Source organism: Saccostrea cucullata, unplaced genomic scaffold, assembly GCF_032062105.1.
Source record: "Saccostrea cucullata isolate Sc308-1 unplaced genomic scaffold, CSIRO_AGI_Scuc_v1 ctg343, whole genome shotgun sequence".
NCBI lineage: Eukaryota > Metazoa > Mollusca > Bivalvia > Ostreida > Ostreidae > Saccostrea > Saccostrea cuccullata.
In genome coordinates this window covers 61,777-80,197 of record NW_026927402.1, presented here as the reverse complement: position 1 = coordinate 80,197, position 18,421 = coordinate 61,777, and the positions used below count along the sequence as shown (strand labels likewise).

At 30.1% G+C, this 18,421-nt stretch overlaps 1 protein-coding gene and 1 long non-coding RNA gene across 2 annotated transcripts; both read right to left on the bottom strand.

Annotated features, from left to right (window-relative positions):
- Nucleotides 1-1,269: 1,269 nt before the first annotated feature.
- On the bottom strand, nt 1,270-2,857 carry LOC134274373 (vitelline membrane outer layer protein 1 homolog). Its single transcript, XM_062756657.1, has 4 exons — nt 2,794-2,857; nt 2,214-2,362; nt 1,852-2,052; nt 1,270-1,547 (listed from the first exon to the last, which is right to left on the bottom strand). Exons 1-4 carry the CDS (start codon nt 2,798-2,800, stop codon nt 1,302-1,304), a joined length of 603 nt encoding a protein of 200 aa, XP_062612641.1. The 5' UTR covers nt 2,801-2,857; the 3' UTR covers nt 1,270-1,301.
- Nucleotides 2,858-8,653: 5,796 nt separating this feature from the next.
- Nucleotides 8,654-13,626, bottom strand: LOC134274372 (uncharacterized). The gene is made up of 2 exons (XR_009993599.1): nt 13,213-13,626; nt 8,654-8,899 (listed from the first exon to the last, which is right to left on the bottom strand). It is a non-coding gene; the product is annotated as an uncharacterized LOC134274372 (long non-coding RNA).
- Nucleotides 13,627-18,421: the final 4,795 nt, after the last annotated feature.

Genomic DNA, 18,421 nt, shown 5'->3' with positions numbered 1-18,421 from the left:
CTCCTTTGCATGAAATTCATCAGAGTGTTTATCTTTCAAATCCTGGCTTTATTGGGCATGGCTACCACACCGGAAAATTAGTCAAACGAGGTGCGCGTACACCATGCAGTGAGAGGAACACAAAAGTAAGTTGACCAGCTCAAAAACCCAAATTGCGCAATTGGGTTCGTTCATTTTTAGGGTGAATGTAATGATTATGAGTTCTGTATTAAAAGCGGTTTTTGTGGTAATAAGGTGGCGATTAAACCGGTGGCAGGACGAATAAACCGATCGAAAAGTGACTGTTCGTCACGGTTGGTTGGAAACCATTCCTGGCCCTCTCTGACAACGGGTAGGACGTTATATGGAGGAAAATTTACAAGAAACTGCTCAGTAACCCGTTATTGCGTTTTTTTTTTCTTATTTAGGCAATTTGAAAACTAGACCCTATGGAAATTTCGTAAACTGTACCAAGATTGCAAGAAAATCATATCGTCTGTAAATACTGAAAAACAATGTGTATACCTTAGATGCATCACATGGTACAACAAGATTTTATGACAAACTCGTCGTCATCAGTTTGCACGTGTTTGGGGCTTTTTAGCGTTTTTCCTACGTGACGTCATACATTTTACGAGTAATTCTGAACACTGATTTTGGTGCAAAGTAACTAAAATTGTCATCTGACCGATATTCGTAATTTTCAGTCATGCGGTCAAAATAATTTCGAATGTTATGCTACCCTGCGTTTAATTTCTTTTGTCCTTTCAGTATGTATATTTAAAATGTAATGGAGATCTCTTAATCTCTTGCAAATAAAGGTGGTAATTTTTATAATGAAACTTCTAGATTAGAGGAAATTTTCTGTAACCGAGTATTTATATTTAAGCATTTTTTTTGTAGACTTTCAACGTTTTTTTTTTAATGTTATTCATAATTTGATGTTTAAAAACTGAGGTTGTATTCGGAACATAAGATAATTGTTCACTTACAATGTTTAGAAAGGATCTCTGAATTTAGTAATTGCATGGGATAATCTTATCCTTTAAAAATAAAATCATCTGTAGGTTCATTGCACTGATTTACCTATTTCAACTTGAATGACTTGTCAAAAGGTTGACTAACATGCATTATTCCATTAGATTAATTTGAATGTCATACTTTTCTGTGTTTTTTGATTGGTAAAAAGAATACTAAAAAAATTATTTTTAGAATCCAAAGTTAAGGTATTTCTTTCTTTAAGGTTACATTGAAACTTCAACTCTCTAACAAAAATAAAGATAGCGATGATTTCACAGAGAGGTGTATTTTCTTATCTTTTATTAAAGCTTACAGCAGAAAAATCGAAGATTATTCAGTTCCGTGTCATCGCCCCAGATTGACTGGTAAGACTCAATTTTCTGTTGAATTCCGCAGATGGCAGACCCTTGGGGACACGTTTCGCTCCATTCTCCGTACGTCCCCCAATACCCTGCTCCTGGCTGGTGAGCTAATACATAAGGTTCTCCCATCGTGGTGTTTCTGCATGTAAACTTCAGAAAGTTGGCCGCAGTGTCATCACCTTTTCCCTAAGTGAAATATATAACGAACAGTATTCAAGCTCAAAAGTCCCATTAAACAACACAAATAGGAGCAGAGCAAACACGGACCCCAAAAACATGAGATAGAATCAGGTGCCATGTAGGAGTGAGCAGGCCCTGCCGACCGCTCACACTCACGGTGAACTCCTTTTCATGATCGGGATACAACAAAATATCCGTCGTCAATTCAGTGTGAAAATAATGGACTAACAATTAAATGTAATGAAATATATGACTTTTCTTTTAATCTGTATAATAGTTTCACATTAAGGACATGGGAATTTAACTATACCTGAGGCTTTTCCACCTGCAGGGCAAATGACGTCAGGAAATCTCCCTCATGACAAGAAGTCTTTGAGCCCCAGGAACCGAATGCTTTCATGTGTGGATGAGGTGTCACCTCGCTAGTCTCCTCTAGGGATACTGCATCCCTACAGGAGATGGCAACTCTGTTTAGAGATGTGTCATCTCCCCAGAACTGTCTCGGCTCAATCTGAAAAAAAGTATCAAAGTCTCTTTCACTTTTTTTTTTACCTAATATGTATTAATTAAATGATAAAAAAAAATAACGAAGCAGAGTTATTGTAGATGTTGTTGAAATATCTTTTCGGCTATATGGAGTTAGCTATGGCCTAAAAATCAATAGATAAGTACCTTCATTTTGTAACCATCTGCAAAACTCCCCTCGGGACAGTATGCCACATCTCCCCACAATCCCCAGTCACCCCCTTTAACCTCTAAAGTGGCGGTCAGTTCCCGGCCCTCAGCAATGATGAGAGACGCAGCAATACAGAATATTATTCCTAGAACAGGTAGTTATTTTTTCTTTTAAAGTATTTACATACAATTTTTTACTCTCTTTTGTTTATGTAGTCTTATGGTGCATAATCGTTATTAACATGATTGATTTTTTTTCTTTAAAAAACCAAATAAATTAACCAATGAATTAATGTATCAGATCAATTCCACCTGTTAAACATTCTGCATATATATCTATCTGTATATTTGAGAAACTTCAAATATTTATTTCTTTCTTCATTTAATTTTTAATCTTACCTATAATGGCGTATAATTTAATATATAAAACATCTACTTCTACATTGAAGTTTATAAGATTGTCCACGGATAACGAGACAAATGTTTTAAGGAATACTTATGTTTCAAAACAAATAAATCATTCTGTTTGTAATGGGATAAGTGTGTTGATTAAAATGAAAATTTGGTTTTGACATACCTTGCATAATTCCACCTTTTCGGTTTGAATCAGTGATCTAAAATATATGTTTTTATTAGGTTTTGCTGATAATTTCCAGCAATTTATCTTTCATTATCTACACATGGAGTGTCAGTGTTTTACATTCGAAAAGGAAATGAGACCATATGTGACTTGTTATACAATTTTTTTAATTTTAGATCAACCACAAAACTTCCCCCTTTTTTTATAATGAAATGTTTTTTTTTATTTTACTAACTATAACATCATTGTAATGCATATAAAGTTATAGAAATCATATATTCCGTAAATCTAAAATTTGTCAGAAAAAATGGAATAATATATCGTTGAATGTTTAACAACAATTGCACTTCAGAACATTTGAAACTTTCATCGAATTAATTCTCATTTAGATTCGCAAACTTTCACTCATGTTTCGGTGCAAACCACAACAATCTATGACATCCTGCTTGAAAATCATTATACATTCACAGGAATCACCAGATATGGTACCAATTAAAAAAGTTCCTCTTTGCACCCCTTAGCTGGAAACATATGGCAATGGCCCTGCTAAGATATTGCTATATAAGCATTTGACCAATATCTATATGCCCTTTTTTAGTAAAAAATATATATGTCTGAGTTTGTAATTTATGTCGATCGGTGACTGGCGTTTTTAAAAAAAATATCTTAGACCATTATTCACACAATGAGTTGTGGGCAGATTTTGCGGAGTAAAGGTGGTTTTTGAGGGTGAGGATTATAGTATTATTGGAATGTAGTTGTATTTTTTAAAAGGTTGTGAGGTGATAAAGGTGGATTGTATTGTTACATGTCGTTTTTAAACCAATTTGAGGATTTTTTCCTCACATAGACACGTCATTCAATACTGTTAAGGAGCTTCAAATTCAGACCTTTACTCTGCATCAGAGCTACTTAGTAGTGAGGTTCTTCATCGTGCCAAAACCTACCGTAATACGTGGCTTCGATCGTCATAGTCTCATACAAAAGACCTTTAACTTTGACTTCAGAGTGCCGAGCTCTTGGCGAAGGAACAATTGCTAACTACTTTTTATCGGCTTAAGTCAGTTGCAACCGTGATAATGTCATATGTTTTCTAACTACTTTTTATCGGCTTAAGTCAGTTGCAACCGTGATAATGTCATATGTGAATCACTGATCGAGTGTTGAAGGAAGTGGTGGCTTAAAAAATACATCATAGTTTATGACAGAAGAAATAATGTCAATTTGCTAAAGGTAGCGGTTCTTTTGGATCCTGTGGGATTGAAAAAAATTCTAGTTTTAGCGTATGGTTATGGAGTTTTAATGTGATATTAAAATATAGTTTTGGATTGAAGTTAGTAGAGGTTTTGGTAATTGGTTTTAAAAATAAATTTTAGTTTCAGCGGAAGGTGATGTTGGTGTTGAATGTAGGGCTTTTAAAGAAGGGAACTTCTGGCTTTGAAGGTATTCAAAATGTAAAGGTAGGTATTGTTGTTGGAAGAAAATTGCTTTTTGAAAGGAGATATTGGATTTTAAGTTCAGTTGTAAATTTGAAGATAGTAATGCTATATAAGGATGGTGATGTTAGAAAGCGATGTTCGTGTTTTAACGTAGTGTTTGTGTTAAAAGTAGTGTTGCATGGTATAAAAGGTTTGAGAATAGTGGTTGTGTAGATAGCAGCACTGGTGTGGGTGGGTATTTATTGTACTGAAGAGAAAGTGATACTTTAAGGAAGTGGTCATCTTACTACATGATCAAACATTTTCGATTTCTTCTTTCTTTGTAAAAATGTACTTATTTGTAAGAATTAAATTGATGAAATTCAGTAGAGTTCTAACAAAAAACAGCTTGTACATGTGACTGGGCGTTTTATTTCAATGCAGTGGTTTCATATCGGAAGCATATGTTGTACTTCATCTTATAATTTTTGTAGTTAATGACTTCCCGATTTGTCTCCAAAACACGTGCTACTTATTCAGTATGTAAATAAATCATACCTAATTATTTGCTATACAGGACACCTGCTTCCCATGTAAGTACCAACACAGTTAATGATTGATTGTAGAGAAAAAAAAGAAGGGTTGTAAATCAATGCCTTATATAAGATATTCGAAGTTTTGTTAAAAAGATTAAAAATCAACACCCTAATTTTGCATTCTTCATTTCAATTTTGTTAAGAAGTGTTTTTTTCAAATTGAAAAATTATTTCAGCAATTAGTAAATAATTTTACTACCGATTTCAATATCGACCTAGTGGACTTTTACGAGAAGCACTGACTTTTACAGTTGACTGTTTATGCCTAAGTCACATTTAAGCCGATGGTCGGGCGACTAAATTTTTCTGGTCTTGTCGGCTGAAAGAACAGGATCGGCCGACACAATATTGGGTGACACGGAGCAGTCACATTATTTCCTAGGGACACCGATGACTTGGATAAATAATACAAAAAATCTTTTTTCTCTAGAAATGAGCAATATTTTTTCATAGATCTAATATTCAGATAGGTGACGTGAGTAATGTTTGCAAGGCAAAGTGGCAGAATCTTATAAAATTGTGACTCAATGTTGAAAATGTGTGCAAAATTTGTATGGAATTGCATAAAAACGACAAATGGTGCATATCTGAGCAGCAAAGAATACTTAAGATTTCTTTATGTCTTACGGATTAATTATTTATGTTATTTCCGTTCAAAAAATTTATATCAATCCATGCATCAAAATTTTTTTTGTGTTATGCATCCTTAATAGGTTAAATATTCACAAGTCGGCCAATCGTCGCCCGATCATCGAGCTCTGAGCTACAGTTTGATTTTAACTGTCGGCCGAAACTTTCAACACCCTTATTGTCCAACGATGGACGACCGACTTAATAAACTGACCGTCGATAGTCGGACGATGATCGAAGGTTGGTCGACGGATAACTGCAGTCGAAGAAATCGCCCACCGACGCATGAAAAATTATAACTTGGACCGATCGACACAAAATTGGTCGGCCGACAAAAAAATAGGTCAAAATCGGCCAAGACAACGGCAGATGAACTGACGACTGTCACCCGTAGACTCCCATTTTTGCTTCAAAACCCGTCGGCCGTTGGTCGGTTTTGGAAATGTGACGGGGGTTTTACTTGGACATTTAAACATTCACATCTACGGAGGTACAGAATTGATAATGGTTTAATATCCTTAAAGCTTGACTAATGAAATGTAATCAATCTTGAGATCATTTCATGGTTCAGGTTACATAATATTTAGCGACTCTCAAAAATGAATCATTCATCATGTCCAGCAAAACAGCAGAAATGAAGTTGATAAAGGCAATATTTGTTGAACATCCTTATCTTATAAAACAACAAAATGTCATGCAGTTTCTATGTTAACCAAGATTTTCTTTGCATAATTCAAGTGCGTAACTTTTAGATATGTTTAATGCAAAAAGAAACATACAAATTCGAAAAAAAAATCTTATTTAAAGTGAAGAGATGTAAGATCAATAATTTAAAAGATGTTAAAAATATTGAAAAATGTTATCCATCATATATATCAATTGTTTTATGTTAAGATTTTTATATATTACAACACCAGCTTTTTTAAAGGAATCGGAATTTTTCATGTAAAAAATATGATATCTGGAATACATTTTGAATGTCAGTTTTACGTTTTTTCTTTCACCTCTGATTTAACTTAAATTTGATTCTTATTTCCAAGGAATTAAGTTCTGACCTTTCAATTATGTAGATTACGCTTGATTTAATTTCTCTGAATAATTAGAATATAATTAATTTACTTTTTCCATGCAACCTTTTTTCGTTAAAAAAGCTTATATTTAGTGGCAGAACTGAAAAGAACTCTATTTATAGTAGAATCATTATGAGTTATGTAAAGGTTTCCAATCATTGCAATACAAAAAGACTTAAACAAAATGTATCTTTTGAATGAATCTCAAGTAACATACATTTGTTTAGATCTCAGAATAAAACTTTACATTAGGCTGCAGACAAATGGTTTTGTTCTTAGAGTATACAAACAAAATTTGCTCGCGATCACAAACAATAAATGTTTTATTTTTTAACATAGCTTGCAAAGATTTTTTGGTGATAATTTTTGCATACACACTGCGAATTTTAAATAATTGGAGATCATTACATAGAAAAATCAAAACTTATATAAAATTTTAATTACTTTCCAAAATACATACTTTTCATGTCAAAGAAAAAAAATTGAGAGTTCTATCATTGAAAACATCTAAAAAAAATTCTTAATCCCTTACTTTAATTTTAGAAAAATAAAATTTGACTTCTTGATGAATATAATTATAATGATCCGTTGAATGCATATATAGAGATGTTGAATGAATAAACAATTTTAATTATTCAAATATAAATATGATGTAAGCTTAATATCAGTCTAAATTTTGTTGTACTCTTTTAATGGTTAAGTTTCTAAAATTTCACTGTCGAAATTATAACAGTAAAAAAAAATTGTTATAATAAGTTTAAGACATTTTTGGTGCCCTTTTAAACAAATAGAGTTGGGGACGTGTCAATAGTATTTTTAAACAATCTTTTAAAGTTTTAATTTCAATTTACGTGACTGTAGAGATTTATTCTGTATTTTCAAATACCGAAAATAATTAGAAAATAATTTGATTAAGGCCTGCGTGATGTCTTTTAAACCAAGGCTTTTCATTGCAATTAAAAAAAATCCACCAACTACCTAACTTCACAATTAACGAAATTTCTTTAATACAATTCAGTTGAAATTTTCTAATTGACTTCTTAAAGATATCTATAAACTTGTCTTGGTCTTGTCGAAATGAAGCGCCGAAAAATGACCAATGTTGGATAAAGAAATCAAGACAAAAGATAGGGTAACGAAGGATAATTTAACCTTTCAAGAAGAAGCAATTTGTTTATATTGAAAGGGATTTTTTTTTTTCACATTTTCGGTTTTAAATTTTTAGAGGGACGCATCTTTCTTGATAGATTTAAGAAAGTAAATTTAAAATATACCTTAATATGGAAAGAGTCGAACAAATAAGAAATACTGTTATACCGAGATTGCAATATTGACTTAATTGTAAGTCCATTTTCTTGCATGTCTGTTGAAGTAAAATCCCCATGATATTATTCCATGGCTCAGGTTGCATAACATTTAGCGATTCTTAAATGCGTCTTTCATCAATCCTATCCAGTTGCGCTTTAGAGTCATGTAACAATTGCAGGTGTGCAGAACATAGAGAAGTCAAATGAGTTGCACTATTTCTGTATTAAGGCAGGGCCAAAGACTGCTTTAAAAATATTGTTATAATGTATCAGGCGTGTTCGGTCGTCAGGGGAAGCTCACTCCTATATGGTATCTGATCCCACCTCTGATGTTTTGAAGGTCCATGGTTGCTCTCTCTTGTTTTGTATCGTTTAATGGATTTTGAGCTTGAATACTGTTCGTTATCTCCATACATTTCATCAGCCAAAATCAGGTCAAGGTCTTACCAACTGTTTTGTGTGGAAGGTGTTTAAGCCAATGGAATTGAATGATATTAAGTTCAACAATCACACAAAATATCTTTTGTTGCCTAGTTACACAATTTGCATTGCAACAAAGTGACGTTAATTTGTGCGAAAAACAGGTAGTTTTAATAAGTACGAGGAGCTGTATATACTTGATGATCTTCTCCGGTACATGTTGAATTCTAATTTGAATGAAATATTATTGCCAGGGATGTTAACAAACAAAAAAAACCCCCAATCAATCCACATCAAATCGTTCTCAATAAGAAAGTATTTTTATACTTTTATTTTCACATTAAAAAACCCTTGCACAACCCTCTATGGAAAATGAAATATATCTTTTTTATATATGAATAAAAACTAAAGCTGCATTATTTTAAAATACATTTTATATTTAAAACTTAACAACATCATTAAAAGTTCAACAATCACCGTCGGAAGGTAAGGTAAATTCAGATATTCACAACAGTTTTTATTCTCCTCGGAATCTTGTTTCTTATGTCACTTTTTATATAAATGGCAATACTTGGTGAAGTCACTGGGAAAACATGATCGAAAGCAGCATTCACACTCTAAATCGTCCATTGTTAACTGCTGAGTAGAAGAAGAGGCATCCCCTAGAAATAAAGATTAAATCGTTTAAGCACAAGACACGAAGTCTTAGACTTAAGTAAAAAATTATTAACAATGTCACAACACATAAATAAGTAGAGAACCGTTTTTTTTTTAATACCTGATGAGATAAGTATGAACTTAATGAATTATTAGATCATTATAATTATATGCAAAGTTTCAGGATTGTACTTTGATTAAATGAATTTTTTAATTAATTAAGAATGAAAACGAATCCACTTGTGTACAAGATTAAACTTCTGTCAATACTATGTCACGTTAGTCCTGGTAAAGTTCTCATAAATTAAGATTTTGTATATTAAGCAATCTGGCTTAACCTTGGAAAAAAATATCTACCAACCAACTGTCGACATATTTATAGAAAACGAAGAATTTAATTATTCTTCAGGACAGGACTTGCTGAGTTATTGTAACAGGTAATAGCAATGAAATTGACGAGGTACGCCTGCTAATGTTTCCCTCGTAGTATATGTCATTTTTCATATGTGAAACATTGTGTAAACAACATCAATACAAGGAGAAGCTAATAACCGCAAAATGTCGTCTCCACTTCCCGATTTTAACTTACATAAGATGATTAACAAAGATAGGGATAACCTTTACCAGAGAAACTATTGAATTTGTTGCATAACGCTTCGAAGTTTCTTAGAAACTTGTCCGATGATTGAAATATATTTAATCAATTTTTTGTTGTTTTAGCTTTAAACATGTAAGTGTTAAAAGAATAAGAAATTTAATGTTCGGTTGGGCGAAGCAAAAGGGAATATAATTGAAAGTCGTCTAATTGATGCGTATTTTATGCTGCTGTCTTTATAATAGATAAAGCGTAAATTAGCGTTAGTAAAAACCTAGGGGTTTAATTTAAGTATCTTTAAATAACATAAAATTGTTTTCATCCATTTCTGGAGAAACACAAAAAAGGAAAATTGTTGAAAAGAGAAAATATTGAGGTAAATTTAAATGAAAGGTTTATTAATATATGGTGAACGCAAAAGTTTAGTCAAAGGGCTGTGCTACCGATGGGAATGATGTCAGGTAATTATTTATCAAATATATTGCATTTGTTTGTATAAGACTGCATATAGAAACTTACAGTGTATAATAATATAAAATGGCATTATATCTTATATTCTAATTAACTAATGGGTTAAAGTATACTAAATATGCATTCAAGTCGAATGAAGATTATATAGGATATTTCAGCATAAACATTTAGTTGTAAAGTCACCTCTTGAATTAATATTAAAATAATTATTAAACTCTTTTAATGCTTTCATTGACTATTGCTTATCTAAGATTTTTAAAAACAATACAAACATACATGTTTAAAAATGCAAATTGACAGTGCTTTTTTGAAGTATTTTATGATTGTCTCGTGAATACATCGTGTATACGTTTATTATGTACGTGAAAACCTTCAATCTAATGAATAATATTCAATAATTGTCAGAACACATTTGTAAATTTTAAAGCCAGGGACAAGAAAATCTATGAAGTTTGTTTCATAGAAATGGTAATTTGAAATAAATAAAGAAATAAATAAAATTAAAAAATTTTTTGGCGCTATGAAAATCCTTGTCACTTTCACAAAAAAATCATCAAAAATATAAACATGTTAAAAATATATATTGTATAAATAAGAAACATTAAAATTTGTATCAACAAAATAATTTTAGCAAAGTTAAATGTTAAAAAGAAAATTTATTATCAAAACGTTACTTGTGTGTACAGAGTTTAGCAACATTAAGCACATTGTTATGTACACAGTTTTTGTAAATGTTAAATATTAGAGCTCTGTTATTGTTTGTGTTTTGGTTCACCTTATATTTAAATCAATAATGAAAAACTAAAAATATATTGTGCATTTGTATTTTTTAAAATGTCTACACTGAATTTTCTGGATTATAGAATTAATATTTTCCATTAATACACAAAAAGAATGTCACTTTTCCTAAGGATTAAGAATAAAGTTAAAATTTGTGTGGGACAGGTATATGTATTTCGCGCCAAAAAAAAAAAAATTTTTTTTAATAAATCTTTTTAAAAATTTTTGTGTGAAATGCTATTAAAATACATAAGTCGAATATTATAGCCTTAACTTCATATTGTCCATTAAAATAACTTAATTCAAAGTTGTTTTTTAGAAATGGTAATTTGAAATAAATAAATAAATAAATAAATTAAATTAAAAAACCCAGATGCTATGAAAATAGACAGTGTCAACGTATTAAAAAAATTCATTAAAAATATAACCATGTTAAAAATATATATTCAAAGATAAAAAAAAAACAGTCTTTGTATCAACAATATGATTGGGATTTAAGAGGTATGCTTAAAAAGAAAACTTATTATCAAAACGTTACTTGTGTGAATAGTCAGAACATTAAACGAATTGCATGTAAACGTCTCATAATTGTTAAATATTAACGATCTATATTGTTTGTCTTTTGTACCTTATATTTAAATGAATAATGAAAAGTAAAAAATAGTAAATGTGGTTGATTTAAAAAAAATAATTTTACTGTATACATCTTTTGAAACATACAAATAAAGGGGAAAGCTTTTATGGGGACAGCATACCGGAACTTCCTTTGTGTGGAACAAGTATATGTATTTCTCAGTTTTTTTTAATATCTGAAATTTGTAGATGGAACCATCCCAACATCATCAGTTAAGCCTATGGATATTATCCATTAAAATAACTTAATTCAAGTTGTGTTTTCACATTAATTAGATATTTTAATACTTTTTTTAAATAAGAACTATAGCGTACAGAGATATACACTTTTTTAAAAAAAATATTTTTCAATATATTTAAAAGTCCGTCTTAAAAATTAACTATCCTTGTTTTTTTTTCTAAAACATTTCTTAGTGAAAGAATTCTGAGCTTCTAAGAATTTGTATCTTTATTCTGCCAATTTTTTGATGGCAAGTCAATTTCGTCCAGCGCTTCACACTGATGTTAGCTCCAAAGTTATTGGGAAAGGTCTAAGTGCAGTTCAGGGAAAAATTAAAAGAGTTAAATCTAAAACTGAACACAGTTATGATCAGTTAAAACATTTTTTAAATGGTTGGCACTGCAGCTCTCCGCTTATTAACATTTTTAGATAGCTACAATGCTACAGTTAAGATCAAAAAATGTATTCTTTATGTCGTTGTTATCCAAAAAGTTCAAAAACTGGTATTTTTCTCACATGTTTAAAAAAAATTATAACGAAGCACAGTGCAATTTATCAGTAAAATAAAACTTTCCTAAATCGAAAAGTATAGTAGGAGTTTATTATATTTTAAAAACTAATGGCTTTATTACAGTATTCAATAATAAAACTGATGCATCAAATGATAAAGGTTAACGTATTATTCATATCTTTTTATATTTGTATCATTATATTTAGGATTTTTACTTTAGATTTTTCTTCAACCATTCAAAAGAAAATGCATTAAAGTAAATGACAAATAAACGACTAGATGCACTTCATTATCTGTTGTATGAAATTGAACTGTAAATTGATTTTTTTAATGATTGTTCAATCACACTATTCAAAGAATATAAATATCCAATGGAAATTGGGACCCACTTAGCATGCATGACTATCAGTACCTGACGACAGGTATAATCAACAAATAGAATCACTTACTATCCGATTATATTAAATTGTCAATATTTGTACTTCAAGTAATTAGTCTTGTTTTGCAAAATTTTAGTTTCTAAATTAGAAGCGTATATATTTCATAGAGTATATAATTTCTAAAGAAATATTTTTTTTTTTTACATATGTGAAATATGTAACAATCAAATAGTATTTACGAATAAAATCATTTCTGTTTTCATACCTTTAACTAATCAAGGTAAAAGTATAAAAAAAAAAATAGCAGTCTCATTCATTTTATATTCCTTCAAAGGCAGGTAATTCGATTGATAAAGCATTTTCTTTTTAATTTTTAAGACCCCCTTTTGAAAATTTCATGCTTGTTTTAAAAATATCTACTATTTGCATAAATGGAGGGTACATTGCTTACGAGTTTGTGTTATCGATAAAATTCTTTTTTTAGCTCACACATGAAGAATTTTCGACCGATTGTGAATTCTTGAATGAATATTTTATGATTTGTCATCGTTTGAAAAAAATATTATTAAAGAGCTCAATTGTAGATTGAGGAAAGTTCAAATTCAATCAAATTTGTGACAAGGAAAGAAATCTTCTAACATTGTCTTTTTAATAAAAACAAAATATTACAATGAAAGAGTATTAACTGGTCCAATAAAGTTTTAATGTAGAAGAAAGCAAAGACTTACCGGCGGGAAAAAAATCCATAAAAGAGGGAAACCCGCACATTATTGAGAGTATATCCATCATCTGACTTCTACATTCCGAAATAATACTTAGAGAGTTTAAGAACACAGAACCTTTACAACAGAGTCCAGAATGTAGGAAAAACAAGAGAAAAACACAAGAAAGAAAACACTGGCGGAATGGTTTGACGACAGGCATTGCGAATCGAGAGTCGGTGAAGCTTTTGTGGATTACTTATACAACGCAGGGACTTTTTCGCCCTGCCCACAACTTATTAAGCGAGTCAATGGACCATGAGAGTGCATTCACATTTCATGTTTTGGAATTTTTTTGGTTGATCATAAAATTTTGGGCCTGAATTTATTAAATGTTTAGAAAAAATGAAAATAATTTTTAAATATAAATACATCATTAACATTTTATTAATTATTTATTTATTTATTTAAATTTTCAAATATCTGTAAAAATTTAATTTTTGAATATCAGATTTTTTTTATTTCAAAGTTTCCGCAGTTATAAAATTTAATCAAAATGCTTTAAAACGTGGTTTTGAACACGGTATAAAAATTCTAACCACAAAACTATGATCCTTTGACTCCAAATGATGCATGGTATGGAATGCAAAATATTTTGTAAACAAGTTACACGCCAATTTCACCAATGTTGTTTTCAAATAATCCTTAAAAGAGCCCGGTCATATTTTGGGGTCGATTTCCGTCGCGGCGTCTAAAATGTGAATAACAAAAAAACAAGGAAAAAACAGCCTCTACTGAATGATAACAACCGCAATATTGTTGTTTTGATTGCAATCAAAACAAACAACAAACCTACCTTTTGAGCGACCTCTTCCAGGTGATAGACTTACACATGGCATAGAAGCTACATTATGTTTGCATTCAGGTATTTTTTTGACTTATTAAATTTCGACCAAAAATTTTGCGCATTTTTAAAAGAATTTACTTCAGAAATATAAATTGTAACCATTTAATTTTATTTCTTTTTCTAGTCTCATTTTCATATAAATTATCGTATTTTTTGGCAAATCTTTGTCTTTATAAAATTATCAAACAAAAATAGTTTTACAAAGAAAAAGATTTCAGATGGCATGCAAATTACATTTCCATATTTTTTTTTTGTAAATGAAAAAGAAATGGTCATATAATTATCTATGTGCAGATGCACCATAATTTGTTCAAAATTATATGATTAATAAGGACTGGCCTAAAAAGCGATTTAGAAGTGAAAAAAGATTGCTGAAAGTAAAATAATTTCATTTTCATAAGGCACTGGTCACATGCTACGAACATTTAATATAAGATATTCACATTATGCACAGTGTTTAAAAATGTCAAGAACTGTATGGAGCATTCTTGTTTGATGTGTAAATTAAAAATAAAGAATAATACTCTTGTTGGATGCACATGTGAATGGTTCATTGAAAATGTTTGTAAATGTTACTATATACGGAAAGAAAAATAACATTATTATGTATAAATTATTTATCAAAACATGTATTGAAATATTTATAGAGAAAGTGATAATATATAACTGTAAACTAATATATTCAAAAAGTAGTGTCGATTTTAGTTAAAATATCTTACCTTGTTTTCAAAATAGATCAATTACTTGTCAAATTAATTTGAAAAGAGGTTTATTAACATAAATCAAATCAACTGTAACACGATTTGGCCAAAAGTGATATATTGATTAATAATAGGTCATTCTTTTAGTACTGTAAGTTGCATTATTAATTTTTCACCTAGCATATCAAATTTGTTAGATGTGGAATCCAGCAAAGCAAAAAATGTGTAATCCTTAGGTTATTTGTGCTTTAATATCTCTGAAAATTGCGGAAAAGTACAAAAATTGTAGTAACTTATTCAGCAGATTTTTTAAGCTTGAATGAAAAAAATGTCTTTAGTTGGAAAGAGATACCTTTAAGATATCATTCTCTTTTTTTTTAAATATGGATGTTCTCTCTCTTTTTTTTTTTTTAAAAAAAATGATATTAATTTCAATTGAATTTTCAGGTTTAAGTATTGAAAAAAAAGGCTTGTTTTTTTTTGGGTCTTATTTTCAATTCCTATTCGTTAAGTAAAGCACATGACGAAAACTTAAATCAAACTTTCAGCGTTTCTTTACATTATTTTCTTTAGTTTATTCCAACAGTATAATTAAAATAATTCTATATGCAAAACTGTCATGATTATGTCCTTTTTGTTTTCTTAAAGCACGAAAATCTTAATATGATATGATCAATCTAAGTACAAAATTTATGATAATATTCAAGTCTCGTGAAATATAAATGCTGGTCTCCTCTGACTTTGATGTGTAAGAGTTATGAGTTTATTTGCACTTTTTTGACCAGAGGAGAGTATATAATTGCAGGTTAAAGGAAAAGTGACACTTCCTTATTAGTTTATACGTGTTGTTTACTTTTCCCTTTGTGTCAATCACATGGAAAGACAGCCCAGGGCTTACAGTGGAGTGCTTGTTTTCTAACGTTCAACGTGTACAAAAAATGGGGAACAATGCTTGAATATAAATTTTTAATTCAAATTTGAATTGTATTTTTTGTTGACCAAAAGCACTGAAGTTTGAAGGGTTTTTTTTTTAAAATTAAAAGCATAATATTAAACTTAAATTGTAATTTTGCCGTTAATGTACTGAAGAAGAAAATAAGTTATTAAGATAATCAAGGCCCTGAATTTAGAGAAAAAAAATAGGGAAGACAAAAAGGTAAACTGTATAAACAACAAATAAACACAGAATGTTTTTCAACTGATACTCATTTAATCTCTATATAGACTTTCAAAATTATTTAGTGAGAAGTTTGTCTTTGCTTCATTTTCAACAAGATTGAAATGTAGGTTATGATTTACAATATTGTGATGTGACATATTTTTATAGCATTAACCTTTTGTAAATGTCTTTACCAATCAGATTTCTTTAGGATCTTCTAAAGGATGAATAAGATTAACTTCAATATTCAGAAATCATGCTGGTTTTCACCTTGAACTTGCAATGAAATTCACCGTAAATTAATCAACATCAAAGAATATTGCCTTCATACGAAGACAAATGTTGCTAAACTGTGCACTTGATTTAATAAATTTTGATTGTCGTCTATGGTAAACAAGCATCTGGCGTTTATTCAGCTACCGCTAAATGTGCACGAAATTGCATAATATTTCAAAAGTTCAAGGATAAAGAAAAATATTGAAATACGTTTTGAATCTAAAGTGAATGAAATATATGGAGATAAAGAACAATATTCAAGCTCAAAAGTCCATTTAACATTACAAATTAGAAGGAGAGCAAACACAGACATCCAAAATATGAGAGTGGAATCAGGTGAAGAGTGAGCATCCCCTGCCGACTGGTCACACCTCTGTGTGCTACTTTGTCATGATCAGGAAATAACGGGAAAATTCCTCGTCAATTCAGTGTGTAAATACAGGGAACGATTTATATAGAAGATAACACACTCTTATTGCTTTTATAAAAACAGTGAAAATACATCACAGAATTTCTTTTTTCTTATTCGAATTAGATACGTAATAAGTCTTAGAGGTCTGTTAAGATTTTTTACTAGATACATGAAAATGATTTTTGAACCAAATCAGACTTTTTTGTGCTACTAGTTTATATTACATGTAGATACAATGTATCAGTTACAAAATTTCTGAAAACTTTTCCTATTAGTGAAAATAGAGACTAGTGCTAACACCTGAACAATAATTTGTGTGTTTTAATTGTTCTTCTTTTGATTTTTATTTTGTCATTATTGTATATTTCAAATATTTTCCAAGTTGATATTAATTGATTGATAAGTCAAAAATATTATTTATGTGTTATGCTTGTTTAACATATGTCAGATCGATATGAAATTCATCTTATCTTCTTGAAGTAGTTGAAGGGCAGATGATTAAAAATTACACTTTGATGAAAACATTTGAAAATAACAATTAATTTAGGTTTATTTTTATTTTATGTTTTATGTAAGTAACACAACAAAGTTTAACCGCGTAGTTTTTAATTTCCCAATTATGGGATCTGAGGTGACAAATTTGTAATTATTCTAAAATAAGTTGCCGAAAATTTGGACTTTGAGCCTCAGAGAAATATAAATTTGATTTTTTCTTAAAACATTTTAAATTCATAATGTGCATCATTTGCATAAAAAAGATATAAAAGATATCAAAATATATACCAATCCAGGTGTTCATTTTTTATGTGTATCACCGTCTTTAAGCCAGGTCAAATTTATAAATAACATTTTACTAAATTATATCATTTTTATCTATCTATCTATGCGATAGTCTGTCCTTTGATTTTGTAGAACTTGTTGACATTGAATACCAAAATAATGAATTAAATTTGAACAGATATTAGCATAAGAAATCATTTGAACTTAATTGTTTTAGTACTAGTATTATCAAAAATCTTTAAATAAAACCATGTGAAGCTCATTGTTTAGAAATGCATTGGTTTATCTTTTTTACACGATATTTGATCACCTCCCATAAAAAAACGCAACATTTGAGAACGTTCTACAAAATGTTGTATGTAAAAAAGATAGAAACAGAAAAATGAATGAATTATGCTGTGGATGCAAAAAAATCCCTCGTGAAACAAGTCAAATAGTTGGCTTGATTCCAAAAACAGTGAACACGGTGTTAGTATAAATATAAATGTACTGCGTGGGAGAAGCTGTTTATTTCTGACAAGATTCATAGGAACTGTTATGTAAAATTGACGTGTTCTGGTGGTTATTTAGTTATTTACAACAACGGCCTTCTCCGGTCACCTGCACTCAAGAAAACAGACACAAACATACATGATGTAAAAAGCAGTATATTGTTAAAACACGTACATGCAAAAACAATCTGTTCTTGCTGTATTACACACCAATTTTTTTTTTATCTGTGTTAATAGTTTTTGGGGGAAAATATTTATAAAGCGAAGTTATTTTAGGGTTTAGGGAAGTGACCTTCAGTAAATTGCATATATTTATGTCTTATTTGCTCGGAAAACTGTGGGAGGTCAAGTTAAGTACCAGGTTTATGGGAATGATGGACAGACCCAAGGACAAATAAGGTTTATTGATACCTTGAACCTGTATGATAGGAGAGGAGTAGGCCGGAGTAAAGTATATATATATATATATACATCTACTTATACTGCTTCAACAAGTAAACAAATAAAGAG

What these genes read in the sequence shown, in the direction of transcription:
- LOC134274373 (XM_062756657.1), bottom strand. An exon ending in CAGATGGTTACAAAATGAAG is followed by an intron (nt 2,053 to 2,213) that starts GTACTTATCTAT and finishes ACTTTTTTTCAG; the next exon opens with ATTGAGCCGAGACAGTTCTG. An exon ending in TGCAGGTGGAAAAGCCTCAG is followed by an intron (nt 1,548 to 1,851) that starts GTATAGTTAAAT and finishes TATTTCACTTAG; the next exon opens with GGAAAAGGTGATGACACTGC.